We start from the raw sequence: 21399 nt of genomic DNA, 5'->3' as shown, positions 1-21399 counted from the left end.
TTGATAATCTCTATTTCAAGAAATGTTATAATTTCTGTTTAAGCAGGATTTATTTTTTCCACATATTCTGTTACTGGTTTGGAATCTCAAAATGTATTTTAGTTCCTTGGGGAGACGCTCTGGCTATCCATCTCTTAACTACTAATCTGTTTTTTCTGCTAAGACAGTTGAGTCTCTCCTCCCTTTAACTTGTCAGCTATACTGATGAGTCATTAATTGCCCCCCCCCCCCCCCTTTTTTTTTGGAAAAAACTACAGTAGGCTAAAATCAAGCAAGAAGCCCACTGAAGAATTCAATTAACTTTTGACTTGTTTGGTAATAAATAGTGCAGTATTGTGTTCTGCCACTCTTTATCCTTGTTGTAGTGTCTGGAGATTGCCCAGATGTTTCGTCCTCTGTTTTTTTGCTGTGGAAGGCTTTTGCCTCCAGGCTGTGCAGTGCTAGCCTCTGCTCTCCTGACTCTAGTTAATCTACATGGCTGTCAGAGCTGTCACATGAATGGTGAATCATGGCCTCTCGCTGCAATCACTTCAAGCCCTGGGGAACTGCTCAGAGCAGACAGCTGCACAAACCCGCACCCAAGCAAAGTTTCTCCTGGATGAGGATTTTACAAATCAACTTTGAAATAATCGCAAAGCCTGACTGACAGGCCCCTGGTTTTTAAATAACAGAAATTTGTCAAAAACAAATTGGTTGTCTTTCAAACAGACACCCTGTTTGAGTCTTTTTTTTTTTTCTTCCCTTTCCTTTGCTGACTTCCCTACTTCCAAACAACAACTGGATCCGTTTTCTTCTAAACAAACTTGAATTACAAAGGAATGTTGTTCTGCTATACTTAATAGATTTGCACATTTTTCCCTTTCTTCTTTAGTCTTTCCCAGTATAACATATAATCCTTTGCACCTGCAAAAGCTCCACAGACTGCTGACTGCCAAGAATCCACCACGTGACCCTGCTTCCATGACCAGAGATCCTGTGTTTAAAGAGAAAGGAAAATAAAAAGTTATTAAATGTTTGAATCTATCTGATCCCCATGTGAGTTAGCTCCGAGGATGGGAACTTAAGTGAAAAGCTATTTTTGTGGCATTTTTCAGTGATGTAATAAGTGATTTTTCCCAAGGAACTTGTGTACTTGAACAAGCAGATGGAGTGAGAAAGATGTCTGGAACTGAGGAGAGCTTGAAGCAAATTGCTTTCAGGGGTTTCATATGTATGTATTTAAGCCTGTGGCCATGCAACTTTGCAAATATTTTGCGAAATTATTTTCTTTTTGGCAGATAAAACAGTGCAAAGCAAAACACTAAGCGAGGGGGGCAGCATGCGAGAACCAGCATCAGGTCAGCCCAGTACCAAACACTCCCGTGTGAGATGAGCAGCCTGCAGCCCAGTTGGACACAAATCCCGTTTGCTCCCCTGCCTTTCGTAACCCACCCCCTCCCCTTGCACTCCCCAAAGAAGCCATCATTAAGAAATTACTCTTATCGCTCCCATTACATTCGGAAGCAGGTGTGTCTGTTTTTCGCTTGGCGTCTTTGGAGACCACACACCCTCCTCCTTGCCACCGCTCCCACACACCGTGCTCCGATCCGTTTAACTCATCACTTAAACACACCACCAAGAACAGTGTCTTCCAAAACACAAGTACTAGGAATCCTGTCAAACATGCAGTTTGATGACTGATTGAGATCAGCAGCAAAGGCCAAAGCTTGCTGGGAAGATCTGTAACGATGCCAGCTACGGTCACTTTGTTCTCTCCTCCTCCCCTCACCCCATCACCCTTTTTCCATCTCCTGAAATGCTTTGGAGGAGAGATTTCTGTTTTATGAAGTCAGAACAGTGCTTAGCAAGAAGGGATGGCTTCCATGGCCCTTTGAGGCCTACCACAGAGAAATCAATAATTTTATTTTATAGCTGCGGCGCTATCACATTCTTTTTAAATCTGTATTACTCCTATACTATAAAACTTTCTTGAAAGCAACCCGATAGCTTTGGAGGCTGAGATACTGCTCTCAGGCTCCTGGTCTGCAATACAGCCACACTCCACTGGGGCATGAGAGCTCATTTCCTTCATTTGCTGACTCTTCATTTAACACGCTGTCCTTGTGACTCGCCTCTTCCAACTTGGCTGGTGGTTATATTTCAGTTGAATGTTTTAAAAATCAAACTGTTCAAGCAACAATGGCCGGCCACAATGTTGTTTGGTATCCTGCCATAGCTAAATAGCTGCAGCTCTGCTTTACGAAAGCACTAAAGGGATTTCAGTCTTTTTAATGCTAGCCATTCTTCTTCCTGGTGTTTTCAGTATGAGTTCCTATTCTGCTGTCACCCACAGCAGAAACTGATTTTCATCTCATAAATAAATAAACAGGGATTCATAATTCTTCAAACCCATGAGATGTTTTTCTGGAATAACTTCCACCCTTTGGACACACATTTCTTGCAAGTCAGTCCTGCCGGATGAAGGACACATGCCCCGTAAGACAAAGGGTGCTCTGCTCCAAAGCATCTAGGTACTGTCAAAGCATAAATCCCATCTTCAAAACCCATTCTCCCAACACTAAAAGCACTTAAGAAACCTCAAATTGAAAGTCAGGGTTTAAGAAATGTAACTGCTGCAGCCACTTGACAAAAATGGAATTACTGTATTTTTTCACTAAATGTTCTCCAAACGCATATGCATCCATAACTCAACCTGAGAACTTCGAACATTTTCTTCTATTAGGCAAAAACCACTATGCAAGATCTGCTGAAGGACAAGCAGAAGACAAGCACATCAATATAGACATTCAGAAGCCTGTTCTCAGTCATGATGGGGTTTTGTGTCAATGGTATTGTCCAAAGAGTTATAAAATGTCTTTCTTATTTGTTGGCATCTGCTTCTGAAATCTAGTTTTTGATAAAGCCTGGCTTCCCAGTACAGTTCTGTACAAAGAACCTCTGCCAAGCAAGGCAAACTGTGCTGAATTCCCATCCGCTATGCCTGCAAATTGACAATAGGTATTTGCAAGAGTCATGCAACATGGAAAATTATTTAGGAGGGTGGAGCCAGGAACACTTCAATTAAACTAGGGAAAAGGAGATTTGAGGCTAGAGAACAGGAAGAAAATTCCCCAACAGTGAGGTCTATTGAACAGCAGAGCCAGCCTCCCCAGGGAGGAGAGGAAAGCCCTCTCCTCTGAGTCATTTAAAAATAGACTGGAGAAGGCACTCGAGACTGTACTGTGGGGAATAATCCTGCATTGGCAGGGGCAGGACGAGATGACTTCATGCATTTCTTTCCATCTGATTTCGGTGATTCACCCAGAGCTCCAAACCTGAATATGCAGAAGAGCAAGAGAGAAGCAGGGAGAGAGAGGGAAGCTGTGAGGAACAAGTGTCATGAGGCCAAGAGGCCTGGCAGGTCTCTGGTCCAAGTTCTTTCTAACCACGCTTGCACCGCAGGCCAAGCTGACATGCTGAAGGTCACGCATGTTTTCTCTCTCAGTCCACAGAGCATTAATTGACAGGGCTTTACAGTAAGTTGGGCTGGTAACATCTTCAAAAACACTTGCCTTGGAGCTGCACTGAGCACTGCATTGATACCGCTAACACAGGGCAATGCACAGAGCTATTACAGGCTGTGGTACAGGTAATAACATCACTGCAGAAACAGGGCCTTGTTGGCCTCGTTCCTGAAGAGAAATACATGGCTAACACACCTATCCCCAAACCGCTGGCTGCTGACGGATTGCTAGTTATTTGCAGCGCTGCCTGGCTCGCTCCCCACCACCCTGGATGGTGCACAAGCGCAGAACAGCTTTCCCTCGGTCGCCTCCCCACCAGAGCGATGACGCCACGGCCCCGCATCACACAGCGGAGCGGTGCCAGCTGCAGGCTCCCCTCTCCTTGGTCAGGGCCTCTGAAGAGGCCAAAGTGCCTGCCGAAGTCCCACGCAAGCCCTGGTATCATGCTGCTTTTTCTACATGTGCCCTTCCAACACGAAACACAAACTGGAAACCGCTAGCAACACAGTGCAATGACTTGGTCGGCCTGGCTTCGCCACCACCGGCCAGCTCCTACCTGACGACACCACGCTTCTCCTGCAGAAGGCAGCAGGAGATAACAAGGCTTTTCCAGGGCCATACCCATTCCCACTAGCTTTCACAGCCTAGGAAAGCAAAATGACAAGGAGCACATTACATGAAAGCAGGCCGCCATGCCAAGCTTGTGTCATGTGTATTCTATTAAGCTGAAGGCTGAATAGAAGACTTTGTTTTCCACTTCAAAGGACCCCATCCCAATCTCTCGCTCTTCCCTTATGAATAACAAATTGGAAATAAATCTTCTGGCTGAAGCGCATGGAAACTCATACAGTTGGGGCCCTCTGCAGCTTCCCAGCTCAATCACATGCTAATTTTTTTGTAAACACGTTTCTGTGATATATATGTAAATCTCCCTGTGCGTTGCCGCACCATGTAAAGCAATACAGCGGCTGTGTCCTCAAGGGATCGGCCTCGGCGGGAAGCCTGAATGCAGATCTCCAGATATGCACAGGCATAATGTTTGCAGAGAGGGGTCCAGTTTTATACATGAGCCATGCCTCGCTTTTCTTCTTAATGATCCCATTACATACTGTCTCAGAGGCCCGTGCCCTCCGCTTCTCACCACAAGCATTATTTAGCTCTTTTGATATAGAGAATACGACAGCACTCGGACACCCTGTTTTGCTGGGCAGAAGACACATTGGAAAAGTCCCTCTTAGGATATATCCAAGACCTTTCAATCCAAATAATAATAATAATAAAAAAAAATCAAAAAAAGCAAGTCTACCATCTCCTTTAAACACAGAGGGAATTATATGGTGCCCCCAAGCGTGTGGCACTGACAAGGCCGCTCATATGTTAAGGACACCTGGCCGCAAGATGGCCAATAACTTTTTACTCTCTCCAGAACTCCTTACCTGGGCACATCTGTCATCTCTGCCTTATGTTTGTGGTAAAAGTTTGGGGCAAAGATCAGCCTTCAAAGGCTTCGTGCTCACAACACCGTTAGGTCTCGGTCTATACTCAGGACACCTTAGCTATGGTGATAGTGCGATGGGACAACACTCGCATCTCTCTCTCAAACCTGATGACCAGAACAATATCCCAAATGCTGCAAGAGGCATTGCAGACATCGAGACATCTCTGCCTTGACTTCACTATTCCTCAGTCACTAAGAGGCCAAGCAGGCCTCGTGGCATACTCCAAAGTTGAGGCCTGCAGCTGAGTAAATATTACAACTCACTCCAATGATACACATCTGTAGTATTTCTCTGCACCCCTCTGTTCAACGAGTGTTCAACTTTATGATAACAGAAGGGGGAGTTATCTCTCTGAATTAATCATGTTGATATGTGCCTTTGTGTAGTCCTGCAGACTGAGGAAGGAAAGCATTTTCACGCTTGCCTTTGCTACTAGGTATTTTATTTGCAATGGGGCATTCTGCATGGCTGGTCCTTACAGATGCATGGCACATTAGCTGTAGGAGAAGCAAAATTCATAAGCAGATTGCAATTTCTAGACGTAAAATCAAAAAGCACAGAGACAAATGCCATCCCCAGTGAATTTTTATGCGCATATGTGCGGCACATGTGCAGTACATGTGTATATTAATCACGCAGGAAACATGCAAGCCCAAACATGGGAAAAATTCCATGATCTAAGTTAACTGTTGATATAAATGTTGAGACTCCTTTCACACTAATGGAGTTGTACTCACTTACGCCAGTACTGAATTTGGCCCTAGAATTAAACCCATCCAAATCCTAGATAAATTGAGAGAAAGAGAACAAAAGTTGGCCTACACGCAACAGCATATTTTTCATGTTAAAAGCGTTTCATTCCCTTTCTCTCCCCATATAATACTGCATTGATGTCTGCGACCCATTTGGATGTAAATCAAAATGGATGTGCTAAAAGCATGGTTAAATAAAATGTCTTCGAAACACTGTTCCCATGGCAAGGCAGAACATAATATACCAGCCACACTCAGTTTCCATGGCACAAAGGGCCATCTATGTGGCTGGGAAGGAAAATGCAATTCTAAGAAATCACTTCAAAGCTAGGCCAGCTTTCCTTGAGCATAGGCACCGCTACTACCTGCTAGTAAATGTGGGTTTCATGCAGGCTTGGGTGAATAAATTACGTGGAAGAATTATAAGTTTTTTTTTAAGATTCTTCAGCAAGAACAAAGTGTCTGAGTCAAATGGTGAGCCCTTCACATCGATTGTTTCTATATTCTACTAAATGCCCCCAAACGTCACTGGCAAACTCTGACTTGCAGAGAACTGCTTGTGGTCTAGGCATGACCAAGAGCATCACAATCTGGCTCTGTATCTACACACTGCACAAGTCTGTTTTATTTCTACGTTTTAAATGCTGCATTGATGATCCAGGGCCATCTGACTTTCTCAAACGTGTCTGCAGTGCTCTAAGTGAGGATTGCATTTGTTTCTTCCTCTTCAGTGCAGATGGTGCATAGCATTCCTTCGACTGTGCTTAAGGACTGTGTGAATGACACTTATTGTGCCACTAATAAAGCGAGGGCTGTTTGCTGAACAGCTGTTGGGTATATTGTTCTTTTGTGAGAAAAATGCAGCCGTTATGCTAATGGCATGCACACGCCGCATTGGCTGCAAGTTACATCACGCCTTGAAACGCTGCCGTGGAAATCTGTTTTCCTGATACAGCACCTAAGCAAATGGCAGACACGTTAGCGTTATTTAACGATTAGGACTTAATCCCTAAATCCGCCCGATCGTTACTCAAAGACGGAGCGAGGCATGGTAGAACACTTACTACACTGCCTGCAAGGAAATGGGTTTAAAGCCGGGCCTGGGTTTCATTTACTCTTGACCTACATGCAGCTGAACGCCACAGAAAACAAACACTCAGCTGCTCCTCCAGGAAAAAAAGGAAAGCTGTCACCTTCCTATAGAGCCGGGAAAGCCATTTTAGGCCCACTTTGGCTACATTCCTCTGTTTTCTACTGATGCTGTTAAACGGCAACAGATTTGATTGTAAATTTTAGGAGGGAAATAGCATGTGGTTTATTCTTTCAGTGGTGGAGTTATAAACACGTATTACAGCCAAGGACCCCAGCTGCCCGGGGAGAAGCATTCTGTAAACTTTTCATTCTTAGTAACTTTAAAAATCAGGTGCAATGAGCTCAGCCATGATCAGAGTCCTCGCCCTCACAGAAAACCCACTGAGCAGTCCTAGCGCGGCTTCCTCCAAGGTGTGTCTGCACGGATAGTTATGAGCAGGGCTGAGCCCACCTTGCCACCAGACCTGTTCGCATCCTATACTGAACAGCAGACCCCACGAGTCAGGCTCTCTGGAGCAGGGAACCAAGGGAACCAGTGCCCCCACACTGATCTATTGCCCAGTCCACCAAATTTCCCAAGCTTAGCTCACTTCCAACGCAGGTGCCTTGTGCCTAGGGTGAAAGCTGAACCTAGACAGAAAACAAGGGACCTCAGCAGATGCAAGCCCAATCCCAAGACTTCCCTCCACCCAGAAAGCAGTTTAGGAACAACACTAGTGCTGTGACCCCACCACCCTCCTGCTCAGATTCAGAGCGGCTGGACTCGCCCCCTTCCCTTTATTGCCATGTCCTGCTTATTTCACAGGGTGGAAATGTGCCCGTCTGTGCTCTGCAAACAGTTCTCTGCGTGAAGCCATCAAAGCATTCCACTGCTTGTTCGGGGTCTTACACAGCTATCACATGCCAGCGCAGTCATTAAAAAATCCCACAAGAGAGATCTGCCCATGCATCTCAGCTCCCTCTCTCCAGCTATTGCCTCTCAAGGTGCAACCAAATACACGGCTTTGTAAAACACCTGTCAATTTGGGAGATTCAGAGATTTGAGAAAATTACCTTATGGCTAAAGCCGGTGAAAAAAACCATGCGAGTTCACCAGAGCTGCAGAATGTCTGAGAGCTCTGGGTTTTGCCCAGCACTGAGACTAAAAGGGAAATCCTGGCTCCATCCAGCGCCAGAAAAGCCGTATCACCACCTTCAGCACAGTCAGTGCGAGATTTTTATCTCGCCTCGCAGGTCGCAGGGCAGCCGAGCAGCACTGTTTGTGACAGCCCTCCCAGAGAGGCTGCCTGTGCAGGAGCAGCATTTGGTAGGGTGAAGTCAGCCTGACCCTGACATTACAAAGTTTTAGCAACCTGCAAGTATCTCATCTCAGAACTGGATGTATCTGATGACAAAGACAAAAGATTCCCAGGATACTGGGTTTGTTTTCCCTCCTTAAAACAAAACCCAACCAAACGAACTAGTAAAAGCTTACTTTCCAAGTCTACTCATTTGAGACCTGTGTCCTCCTGTCCCGCCTGTTCCTTCCCTCCTCACCGACTGCCAGAGCCTTTGCTTCAGACGTACGATACATTTGGTCTATAAAGAGAGCATTCTTCATTTACAGCTGCACTGGCGCAGTTCTTAGTGGCTCTGAAGTGCAGCCAACATGCAGAAATATAAAACCCAAGAGGACTGAGTCTCATTCCACCTGAGAAGGGTTTGTCTTACATACAGCATTGTTCTCCTAGGGAGCTGATCATTTCCACTCAGCCATAAATAGTAGGCATTTTGGACAAGATGTTGCTCGACTCAAAACTAACCAGCAGTGCTCTATTTCATGGTTTTGTTTTAAACCCTATTTTTTTGGAAAAAAATAAATAAATAAGCAGATGCCCTGGATTTCTGCAATATGCCCCCTAAAATAACCTATATCTGACCTTACTACTACAGTGGTAACTGGCCATGGTGCTCCTGCAAGGGCTGGTTTAACACAGAGTGAATGATATTTGAAAAACGAAGAAATGGGAAGGGAAAGGACATTAAGCATGTTTTATAGCAGTGGATGCTACCTATATATATATATATATATATAAACTCATATATATATATATATATGAGTTGTATTTGTTTTTAAATTAAAATCACTTGTGTCTTTACTGCTATTCCTTGAGCCACTGTGATGTAAGAAATGAGCCTATTATCTGTTTTGGATTTGTACGGTCACCTGGGTAACTGGGAGCAAACCTGTATTTGAAGCAACATCTATTTCCTGCTACGTTCTGCAATACCCCTTTGTCAGCACCAACTGCGTAAGCAGCCTGCTGGTTCAGTGACCCATACAGTGCTCTCTCCTTTTGCTAACTTACTTCACACCAGTGCATGGCATGCAAGTTTACTCTCACACAGGACAGCTGGCCCACATTCACAGACACAAGAAAACTGTGCATGTAAACTACATGGCTAAGGCCAGCTGGAATTAAAAAGAATAACCACGGCAGCCTAGAGCAATGCAGGTAGAGAAGATGGGATACAGAAACACCTGATTTGCTGCCTACAAAGCCTTTATTAAGCTTCTTTAAGCTTAACACCCTGCTGCTGGCCTTAGCCAGCACATATGGGAAGGAAAAGGAAACTGTTCTTCCATGTGCTCCACCAACTTTACAGTAGAAAGATAATTTTCATCGTTTTTACGGTCACTAGCTTGTTTGGGGAGTTCTAAGACTGAGCCTATCATCCATCAGTTTGTGTAATTTTGTATTAACGGCTTTAAAAGTCACCCAGCCACAGCACTGGTTCTGTTCTCCTCTGCAGGACGATCCGCACACATCATGCGTACACAGCTACTTCTGTGTATTCGTTTACCTTCATTGACCTTCTCAAGTAGCCCCATTGATATAGTGCAGAGAAGTCCCTCAGACATTAAGTAGCCAACAACTTCACTTAACTCTGGTATATTTAGGCTTTGCACCTTTTGCCTCATCCTCTGCACTATTATTGCTTCTTAATTCCTGTATTTTCGTGCTCCCTTCAAAGCACCCACGAGAAGCCCTGTGCTGAATCACACCGCTATTGATGCTACCAGCCACATCTTGCCAGCTGCTGGGGCCATCATGATTTTCCTCCTTTGTTTTACTGCCATAGTAAATTTTTTTAAGAGCTGTATGTTTTCTGCCATCACTGCCTGGCTTTGATGTGACAAACCTTGAGCTCTCTCCATGTGCTAAGCCAAAGTGACTGAAGCATGCAAGATTGATTTCTGCAGATTTCTGCTCTTGGTTCCACAGGCAGAAGAATATATTTCAACCGGTCCAAAGAGCAAACTAACCCAGTTTTTTTTCCTTTTTAAACCTGCACCGACCTCTTTAGATTAAACCTGATGCCTCTCATCCTAAGGGACTCACTCCTGGAGCCAGCTAAATTCAAACTGTCTTCTTTAACCTGAAATTTAAACAATACATTTTAGAGCTGCAGCTACATGGACATTAGTTAAAACTACTTTGTATTTTGAAAACAACTCCACTGTGGCGCTGTTTTATGTGGTTTTGGAGAGAACGCTGCACTTTTTCTCTTTAAGTACTGCCATCTCTAGCTCCCAGCTGAGGCTGTTGCACTAACAATTGGAGGTCATGCCAGCATCGCTCCGAAGAGTTTATACAAAGCGGTTCCTAGACACTGGCAGGAAAACAGATTCCTAATAAGGCAGCCAAAGCTACCCTGCACAAGGGGATGATACCCAAACACTGCAGCAGGCTGAGCTCATGGAGCACCTGCAGAGCCCACAGCAACTCACAGCTCTGTTATATAAAAGCTCTCGATGTATTTCAGGCTTCTCCTACCTGTGGACTCCCCTTCACATTTGCCTCCCGAAGCCCCTAGATGCTCATGGTCCCACGGTGGGCTCTTACCCCAGAACCACCTGAGCCACTGACACAAACGAGGGGACAAGCTGGGGTCCCAGACAAGCATACAAAGACCAAGGAGAAGATATGCACTCCTTCCTAATTTGAAGCAGCACGGGGCAAGGAAGACCACCATCAGCTCCCATCCTCCCCAGTACTCCTTCCCAGTTTGGGTCTCAGTGCCAGGCTTGCTCGGGAGTCCAGCACCCTTATCAGGAAGAACATGACTCGCTTTCCAGCTCCCCTCTTATATGTGCACTATTAAAATATCATCCAATTGACACCTTCTTTACGTGACTTTTGAAATAACGTATATACAAGCCAATCAAAATAGTGTCAGTGATGTACTGAGAGTTTCTCCCTGTCCACAGAAACAGGATCCATCAGTCTGCTCTGTATCATTTGCAATTTCCCGTTACCTTGAAGAGTGAAACACGAGAAGAGTTAAAATAAAAACAGAATAAAATAAAATAAATCACATGGCACAGATAGTTCCCACTCTACTGCAATCAACAAAAATAGCTAGGGCAGCAAATAAGCCTTCTGGCATGCTCGGGAGTAAAATGCAGACTGCATGCCACATAGCGATGGTTGCGTGTTCCCTGTTAGTTTTCAAATATGCAGGTAAATGATCTTCACATGGACAGGTAGGGTGGTACATGCTTACTGATTCTTGGATGTGCCCGTAAACAAGTGAGATAAGTTACTGTGGGTAGCCTTTGTGAGTTGTATAACTTACATTTGTATCACTAAAGAGGACTTACCTTTAAGGCCTCCCAGAGGGGAAATTGTACCAGAGAGAAAGGAATCTGCAGAGGTGGGAAAAAACAACAACATAACATTACGAAAGCAAATTAGGTTGGTGTGTTCCTTGACTGGCTAAATTAGGAACAGTTATTGTTCACTCAGTGAACTGCAGCTTATTACATTTGCAAATTTAAGGACACTTTATGTAGGCTGCCATTAAACGACTGGTTTCACTAAAGCAGTTTTACTTTGTTTATCACATTCCCTGCTGAGAGGTTAATATATTGTTACCAGGGTGGCCTAGAAGAGCAATAAGCCGTATGATCTAGTGCAGGGACATTCTCGACTTGATGCTCAGCCAAGAAAGCCATAAGGATGGTTCAAGTAACACGCTCCTAAGGCCAGGAACACAGCCTGACAAAAAAACATCTTCAGTAACACACTCTCACAAACGCTGAGCTGAAAAGAGCTGTGCTCTAACCGGGGCTTTGCAGGTCGGGTATCAGCTGCAGAGAGAAACTTTTCTGAACATCTCCCTGTGACCTCACATTAACACGCTCCCTTGAGAACTGAAAGCAGGTAGTGAAGAGGTAGCAAGCCCAACCAAAGCCCAAAGGGAGAAGCTTGATGTTTCCCTTCTCATCAGTGGACAGAAGAGGCCCTACCTAAGCTCATTCCTTCTGCCACGTGTCCCCAGCAGTGCCCATGCATTTCCAGCTCTGTTACAGATTTTGCCCTGATAAACATCTTGTGAAACAACTCAACACACAGGAAACGAGCAAACATCCTTCTCCCTCAGTTCTGTAGGCTGTGAAGGGCCAACACATGCACTAAGTTGTTTTTTCTCCATGGTCAAGGTGAATCCTTGCAACAGGAGAAATCACTTATCAACATTTTGCATTTCCATATAGCTTCCTTCTCCTCCTCCAGTCTCCCACCTGGGCTCTTCTGGCTCTTCTTCCTGCTCACCACCCTGAGAAACCCTGTCCAACATCCATCTCTGGCAGGCTCTGCCTTTACTATCTCCAGCCCGGGATGCCCATCTCAAGAGATTTTAGAGGAAGCAGTCCCTGTGTAGGTCCAGAACTGCCCTACAGCTCTAGCCGCAGGTCTGTTTTGCCCCCTGCTCGATGCTCGGGCAGTACCTGTTCTGCTTCAACAGCCAGTCAGCCCCAGTTTCAAACCTTCTTCCAAATATCTAATTTCTTCTCCTACGTGCATCTTCCTTCCCCAAACATGATGCACGCTGAGTTGGTTTCCTCTCTCCTTTAGGTTTTGTAGCTTGTGCATCATTTTATTAGCCTCAGAAAGCACTTACACACCTTTCGCCACAAGAAGAAGACGACAAAATGGGTCACAGTTAATACGTACGTCTCTGCTCTTTGTAAGATGAGCAATGTCAGGTTAAAACCATCCACTGCAGAGAAACGAACAGCTTATTAAATCTAAACTCAAGCTTCACAAAGGAATCTGAAGTGGTACATCTATCTAACTACACAGGAGTTAAAGAGTGTTGTCTCCTTCGCTGTGGTGCAACTAATGATTAATAAATGAGTCTATTAAGTTAATCTGCCAGGCAAAACTAAGCTTGACAGACACCTGCCACAGAAAATTTGTTATCTGTTCAGGCAGGAAATGGCAGTGAGAGGAAATCAATGTCATTGCTGTACATTGAGCTGACAAACTGAAATCTCAGAGGAAGTTTGTCATCTTGAACAATGAGCAATATCCCCGGTGGCATCTCAAAACCCCGCAATAAAGGTCAGACATGGCTCTTATTTATCAGGGCCCTGAAACTCTAGTGTAGCAATTAAATTTCGTTTTTAATACTGGGTGAAAAAGTCCAGCTATTTGACAGTAATGTGTGGTAATATATTTATGAGAAGATGTATGTATATCCACATGCTGCTGCATCATTGTTGGTTTGGAGTTAAATGGCATGATTTCCTTGCAATGTGAAATGAAAAGCAACAGAATATTCTATTATCTAGGCCAAAAAATAGAAAAAGGAGAAACAATACCCACTACATTTGCTTCAAATTTGTTAAAAAGGAGAAAAGGAAATGCTCTGTATCCAGCTGTACAGCAAACAAAACAAGCTTTCCAATGCAGACTCAAAGTTTTGCTTTTTTATACTTGAGAACAAGTGATAAAATTATGCAGCTGTTAATAAGACAAGAGAAGCTTTTGACAGAACCCCCTTTTTATCTCCAGAGCTAGCTAGAAGCATTCCAATCAGAGAGGAGAGCTGTTCATGACCGCTGTTTGATTTCTGGCATCAGTGGTGTCTGCTTTCTGTGTCCTGCTCAGTGGGAATCGGAACTGGACGGGGATTATTGGTTTCACCTCCCTGTGCGCCCCACAAGCTGCAGGCTTCCAAAATGCCTGGGAAGGTTTTGGATGTAGGTCAGTGGGATCCCCACAGCCACGGGGCTCCCTCCTGAACTGCCAGCAGGCTAAGGAGATAATCATTCAAAAATCGTATTTCAATCGAATTTGAAAACTCGAAAAATGAGCAAACAACGAAGCACCACAAGCAAGGACAGAGGAACCTTTGCCTGCACCAAGAAGACTCTAGCCGGAGATGTTCTCCATTCCTTACAGTCTCCATTCCAGCCTGTTTGACATCCTCCTCCTTTAAAAACAAAACCCACACAAGCAATTTCACGGGGAGTGGAACTAAGTGCTGCCTGGCTTCCTGCAGATTTGGTTTTTGTCATCAGATTCTCTGAAGCCAAATTATTTACAAGCCGGCTTCGGCAATCTTCCCGTGCCTGCGACCTTCATCACTTTTCTCTCGACCTCTATCTCCCAGCACAACTGCAGGTTCGGTTCGTGTGGCAAGCCTTCCCTCCAGCCCCACCATCCATCGCTTCTCCCCTCGCATGCCTGTTTTCAAGAAGCTTAAAGGAAGTTAAATTGGCGTGCCTCTCTGCCCCATTTCTGCGGCCGACAGGTCCAAGGGCGGGCAGGAAGGCATGAGCCGCGCACGCTGCTGGTGTTCGTGTGCGCATACACCCTGCTTGCATAAGCCTTGTTTCCCTAAGAAACCAGACTAAACAGCCCACACCCAAAAGCAGGATTAATATATGCAAAAAGAAATATCTCTCCGAGGGGAACGAATCCAACAACGGAGAATCCTTCGGATGCCTTTCATCCTTATTCCTCTACGACAGAGGTGACAAAGTGGCTCCTTTTGAGACACTTCTCAATCTGAACACTTACAGCGTTTGCCATTTGATTCCTTTTTGCTTTTAAACAGCAAAGCTCTTCAGCAATGAAGAGAATCACACCCTGCCAGGCAGCGATATTTATGCCTGAAATAGGCTAAGGCAACAATAAAAATGTGCTCCACACATGTGGCTAGCTTTCTGCCAGCAAATACGAAACCCTGGCGAGCTTCACCAACCTCTCATTCGACGTTAATACAAAATAGACAGAGAGTACCAGTTCTCATGTCTGGCCTAACGTTATATAACTGTGCTGTTTGTTCAACAGAGGCAAATCTTACACCAAAAGGAAAAAAAAAAAAGTTTAAAGCTCCCAAACAGCTGTAAATCATTATTCTAAAATGTTTTATAGGTTAGTGAAATTGTCAGTTACTCTGGTCCCCGTGTTCCTTAGCACTTGATAGCTAACAATGCAATAAATGTTGCAGATTTGTATTTTTAGTTTCACTTAATTCCTCTGATAGTTTTTTTTTTTTAAGATTTTTTACAATAAATTTCTTGTAGAAAGTTACGCTTCACAGCTAGAGCAACAGAGATCTCCACTTCTAAAAAACCACCAGCCTGCAAGTACTGAAGGCTTACTGCAGAGCAAAGTAAGTTCTACCAAATACTGCTTAACTAAATAAGAGAAATTTAAGGAGGAGCCAGAAGTAGAATCCATAGAGATGCACAAATACCGAAAACAGGTAGTGGTAATCATCTTTGTAACCAAAATGCACCATTTTTATGTAATTCAAAATTCCCTCTTTCAGTATCTGACGCTAAACTGCAAGCTGATGCTGTCCAGAAGGAAAGAGAGCAGCCAGAGAGCAAGGAGAGCATGCTGAAGGATGGGCAGTGAGAAGAGAGTGGGAGGGGGGAGCTGGGGGAGGGGGAGAAAAGAAAATAAATAAATAAAAACCTCATCAGCCCCTTCAAAACTGGGATTCCCTACAAAATATGAGAATTCTTTCACATAAAGAGGAAACAGATGTCCATGGCTGGAATTTGCATGTGGCTTTATTCTCTTCTCGGATACAATAAAACTACTCTTCTTCTCATCCTCCGAGCTAGAAATTAAACAGTGGCATGTCATGCAGAGTCCAGCTGTGCTTTCTACCTCCAACCTTTATTAGCAATATATTTAAAAAGAAGAAGAAAACAGAGACAGAAAGAAAGGGAGAAACTGGAAAAGCATAAGAAATGAAAAACTATGTGGTATGTGTTCTCAAAACAATATAAAACCTACAGATGTTCTTACTAATCTGTGGCACATGTTTGTTTATTCAGGTTTTCGCTGTCTCCAGTTCAGCGGGGCCTTGCTCTCCAGAAGAACTATCTGTTTTTACAAACGTTAGAGTAAATACTGGAGGAGAGATTGGCATAAACAGCCGGCGAAGGAAACAGGCTCACCTTGTACAGGCTTTCTCAAAGCCCCTGAAAGTGCACCTCCGTCCCAGAAACGCTCCCACCAATACCCGTTCCCTATACTAACAGCGATGGGAGGAAAGCCAGCAGTTACTGAGGAGCATTTTGATGGTCCCCATATCACAAAGGCCAACAGCAAGAACATCTGCTCATTTCAAGAGCTTTCTGCAGTCACCATTGAGTGTTTCTCAGGCTTGCACCTCATCTGTCACTGGTGAGCACTTTTATGAGGCTCACAGAGATGCTATCATTGTTGAAACCTGGATTTACTGGGAGTACTCCACCACAGCGCCTGAGCTGCAGGTGCCAAACTGTGGCTTCCCCATTGCAATTACAAAGAAAAGCCTAACACCCTCACAACCCATGTCAAAGAATGAAAAAATAAAACACTTCCCAAGGATACTTAAACTACACATTTCGGAAGATCCATCTTTCATTTACTTAAGTCCCTTCTACATTTCTTCTTTCTTTTTAAATCAACTTCCTTTTAAAAATCTGGTTCTTTTCAAATAGGTTCAAGTGACAGGAGAACAAAACAACCCTGTTTGCTCACTGGAGTGAACACCAAAACATTTCAGCTAATAATTGCAGCAGATCTACTTCAGTATCTTGTCCCCTTCAAATTCCTAACACATCCAGGGTTACGATAAACTGGCGTTCCAACTCTAAATCCACTTCCCTCATAATGGGAGTTGAACGGATAGCATGCAATGAGGTAAGCCTCTCCCTTGGTCATGTCAGAGGTCGTAGCAGTAGAAATGGTTTTGTACAGTGTGGTACAAAGACCTGCGGCTTTCCACAGCACTGCCTAACGGTGAAGATGTGGAGGAGCTCAGCATAGCCACCTTCAGTGGTAACCTGAAGTTGGCAAAGTCAACTGATTTTCTTGCAAAGCTTCAATGAATGCTGCCTCCCAAATCCTTCTTGATAAATTGCAGACTCCACAAGGAGCCTGATGAAAGTAATTTGTAATCCTAACATGAATGAAAGGCTGTCAGAGCCATCAGCCGTGTTCCTGTAGCTCTGAGGGATGAAAGGAGTGAGCATGGTGAAAGAACGGACGAGTTTGTATGTTAAAAAACTGACGTAGGGCTTTGTTAATAAACACTGATGCAATTAGAAACAAAAGTCTTCAAGCAAATGACAACACCGGCATAGTAATTACTAGAAATCTTCTCTTGGCAGCAGTGAAACGCGATTTCCACATTCAATGCCTTCCTATAAAACTGCAAAACCCAAAGAGTGGTGGGACCCTAGGGGAAATCAGGGCCAGCAGAGGTAAAACTCTCAAGCTCCATTTGCAACAACAACTCTTCACGCTGGACATGTGGCTCTGCAGCCCTGGCGGGAGCAAAGGAACAGCATTTAGAAACACCAGTCCCAACAGTGGCAATAGTAACGTTAAAACAGAGGTTTTAGCTGATGCACCAGCAGTAACCTGAGCTAATCTGAAATTAACCTCATTTTCAAGCAAATAACATTAACTATGGGAGCTCTAAATGGAAAGAAATACAAAATTCCTGAATTATAAACATTATTCTGATTCAAACATCTACCGAGCCTCAAATAAATATTTGCACCTTGCTTCCTCTGGTCCCTCCAGCTCTGAAACCAAAATAATTCCACTTGTACCTGGGCGTTGTGAATGCCTGGAAGTGAATTCTTTCTGAGACAAAACATTACGCGCCCCATAGAGCTGCTTTATCTGGTCGCAAGCCATTATCGGTGACATCTTTCGGACCCGTGTGACTGAACTTCCCATACAACAGGATTTTCTTTTAGGCAGCACTGCACACTTGTAACAGCAACACAAAAGGGCATTTCATAGAAACAGAAAAGCAGGCATGGTCTTATAAAAGGCAAATTCTACCCAATGTGCCCTCCACTAGAAAAAGGGTTGATGATACAAAAAAAGAAAAGCTTTTCTGGAGAGGTGATGTTGATTGGGGAAGGAGGAAGACACAGTCAGAGATGTGGCATAACTGCACGTTCCCAGCACATGGGAAAAAGGGAAGCAGTGAGGCAGATGCACAAACTCAATGCAAGATGGATTGATTTAAGAGAGCCTGATGATCACAGAGCACTAACTTTTCACACGCGTGAGACAGACCATCAGCTAGCTATTGAAGGCTCCTTCCTCAAAGAAACAACATTAACAGCCTTCAAAACCCCTTTCGCACCAGCCGCTTGCTTTGCTGGGGAGATGGGATAACTGTGAGAAATTGTATAACGCTGGCACTAGGTTGATCTTATCGGACTTCTGCAAGAGCTGGACTGACCAGGCTTTGAACAGACAAATAATATCCACGCTCTCCCATCCTCCAACAAACGAGTACTGAAGGGGATGCCCGTTTTGCTGTTCCTTCTTGCAAACATACAACACAGCCCTCCACGAGCAAGTGAGTGTGCTAGCAGCAATTTGTACATGCTGTTTTCAAGGCGCAGATAAAAATCGTGTAGGATAAAAGATGAGTTTAGCAGCTCTAGAAGAATGAAGGTATTGTTTAACAGGAAGCAGATGTATGTCAGATGGCAAACTCATTAAAGTGTCCCATCGTTAAAGGAAACAGGATAACAATGAGCCATCTGAAAAAACCCGAACTGATCAGGAAATATACAAGCCGCAGCTAATCTCCTATTTATTGGTAGGTAATGCCTTTAAGTCATGCACATGCATTGAGTTTAGGACCATGAAGGACTGATCTTTGTTCTCATGAAAAAAAAAAAAATGTACGAGCAGAGCTCTGGAGCATGGGGCACAGCATTTCTGCAAAAGCCTTCTGAGGAAAAACCCCAGCATTTGGAGAAGCTATTACACAAACCCGTGGGCGCGCACACACACATGCTTGTGTGCTGCTGTCAGCACAACGCGTCCGTGCCGTAACTCTGAAGGTATGTTAATGTATATTTGACACAGACGTAGAATTTTTAATGTAAATATAATTTCAGAAGTGTCTTACAAATGGCAACTATCAAGCGAGACCCTCCAAGAACAAACATACAGAACCTAATTCCAGACAAACTCATTCCAGAATGCCCTGACCGACAGAGTCAGTGTCCCAGCGCTGCACAGCTCCTCAAGTGAGAATTGTGAGTGAGATACGAGGACCTGGGCAGGGAATTAAACCAGCAGCATGTCTGATGCATAAGGCAGGTGGATCTGGGGAGAGGGGTGAGAGAACTGTTTCATCCAGCAAATATTCCATCAAGCAAACTTGACAACAGCGCAGCTGTAATTGCACTGACATCAGCAGAGGAACTCTTGTCCTCAGAGTAACAGCTACAAAGAACTAACAGGCTGGAAAGAAACATGTGTTTCTGCCTCCCTGGACCTATCTCAGTCTCTAGCAGTTCTGTTAGAATGTCTTGTTACTACATTGTGATTACAAATATAACATAGAAGCTCTTTATTAATGTATGAAACACACATCTCTCGCCAGGAGATTTCGGTATGTCACTGAAAGCAATTCCATGGGGAAACCCACATCTTCCTCTGCACGCAGGCCTGATCCAAAGGTCGTGGAAATTGCTGGGAAATTTGTACATGTGGCTTCAATACGTTTTGGATCAGGATTCATGCTCAAGCTGGAGAACAGAGGAGAGCCAGCCAAGGGTTCTGGTACACGACACAAGGACCAACACGTTCAGATGCCACCGCGTCCTTCTCAGGATGCAGAGTCAGACTCGTGGTGTCACCAGGAGCTGGGGACGTGCTCTTGCTAACCTGTTAAACAGCAACTGCTGCAAATTCCCTGCTTGTACAGAAAGAGGTACAACAGCCCTGCTGGTAGCTGTATTTGAGCCCCGACTGTGAACATCTACATCCAACTCAAGGTCCCAATGATAAACAAAACACCCCACAGATAGTATGAGAAAATTATTCTGCCAAAGCTAGCTCTAAACCAACACCAGAGAATAACTACCAGAGAAGAACAACCGCTTTCCTTGAACAACTTTTCCTTGCCGTGTCTGACCCACACAGCGCTGCGCATGTATCTCACGCCATTATCTCCATCATGTGGCTGAGAGAAAAAATGCAGATTGATATTAAGTTTAGGAAAAGCTACTCATGTAAAGATTTTTTAGTTATCTTACCCATTTGTGTACACATTTGTGTGTAGGCGTGTTCCAAACTGTGTGGCTCTCTCCCAGAACGAGGCATTGCTAAGCTTTATGCTGTGCCTGTTGAAGAGGTGAAGGAGGTGAAGGAGGAGGCAGCCTTGTCCTGTAAAGTGCTGACAGTCGCTGGGGCAGCACCAGCGGGTGCCAACGAAATGAAGGGAAGAGGAAATGGGAAGCTTCGGCAGGACAGAGCGAGTGGGCAGTTAAGGGCAGCTTGCACAGGCAGGCAGCACCCATAGGGCTGAAGACCTGACCTTCACCAGCTCCTCGAAGGAGTTCCCCCCCTGTGTTCTCTGCCAGCGTTAGCTCACTAGCAGTCGGTTTTGCAAAGAACTCAAACACATCTCTAATACCCCTACAGTAAGTATAATACCCTTAGGAGAGTGGTTTCTTCTAGCATTCATGTCCTAAGGCATAAGCTGTCCTGAGCTGCAGCTACAGTTCCACAAACTTCAGTCTGATTCCACCTTACAGAAGAACCAGTAAGGTGAGCTGAAAAACCACAGGCATCCGATCAAACCCAAGTGAGCACTTAGGCAATGCACGTACAAACACAGGAAGGATGGTCCTGTTTTTTTTTTTTAATTTATCCTCTATAATTTCTATTTTTGGCAGTTTAACCAACTCTGCTGGCCCCTATTTAAACAAGAAGCCCCCCAGTTGCAGGGGAGCTGCTCAGCTCCTGCCGCAGCACCGCTTCCCCCAGAAGTTGCGGATGGCACCCTGGGGCCTCCTGGAGCTCGCTGCCTGCCCAGGTGTGGACATGCAGAGCAGTCCGTGGCCGTGGGGCCCCTGGGCAAGCCGTCAGGATGCCACAGCCCCCACCTTCCTGCTGCCAGCGGCTGGGGAAAAGCTTTAGACTGCGTACAAAACGCAGCATGTGAGGAGGGGCTGCTGCAGAATCCCTCGCAGGCTTCCTCGGAGGAGCCTAACCCTGCTTGCACAACTCGGCACAACCACCGCAAGACCCGTGGAAATAAAACACCAGTCTCAAGCATCACTCTCAATGATTTAATTTGTTTATGGAGAAGAGGCTTTCACCGTAAGCAGACAAATTTGTTTGCTTGTCTTTAGGCGGCCACCTTATTTCCGTTTGCCTTGAGGGTCTCTTGGAACCACAAGGCTCAGTCGTAAAACAACCCAAACATTTCTCACGCAGCCGGCTG

General features: G+C 44.7%; 1 protein-coding gene across 4 annotated transcripts in view; it reads right to left on the bottom strand.

The window, feature by feature from the left end:
- The window catches only part of SLC25A26 (solute carrier family 25 member 26), a 96684-nt gene that overhangs the window by 12196 nt on the left and 63089 nt on the right, over positions 1-21399 (bottom strand). For all 4 annotated transcript variants that reach the window (XM_035337877.1, XM_035337874.1, XM_035337875.1 and 1 more), the window contains 2 exons: positions 11492-11536; positions 904-973 (listed from right to left, as the gene is read on the bottom strand). In XM_035337877.1, coding sequence (XP_035193768.1) covers positions 904-973; positions 11492-11536 — 115 coding nt within the window. The remainder of the gene's footprint in view (positions 1-903; positions 974-11491; positions 11537-21399) is intronic.

This window comes from Oxyura jamaicensis, chromosome 12 (assembly GCF_011077185.1).
Source record: "Oxyura jamaicensis isolate SHBP4307 breed ruddy duck chromosome 12, BPBGC_Ojam_1.0, whole genome shotgun sequence".
Classification (NCBI taxonomy): Eukaryota; Metazoa; Chordata; class Aves; order Anseriformes; family Anatidae; genus Oxyura; species Oxyura jamaicensis.
The sequence above is the reverse complement of the archived record's forward strand: the minus strand, read 5'-3'. Positions and strand labels throughout refer to the sequence as shown.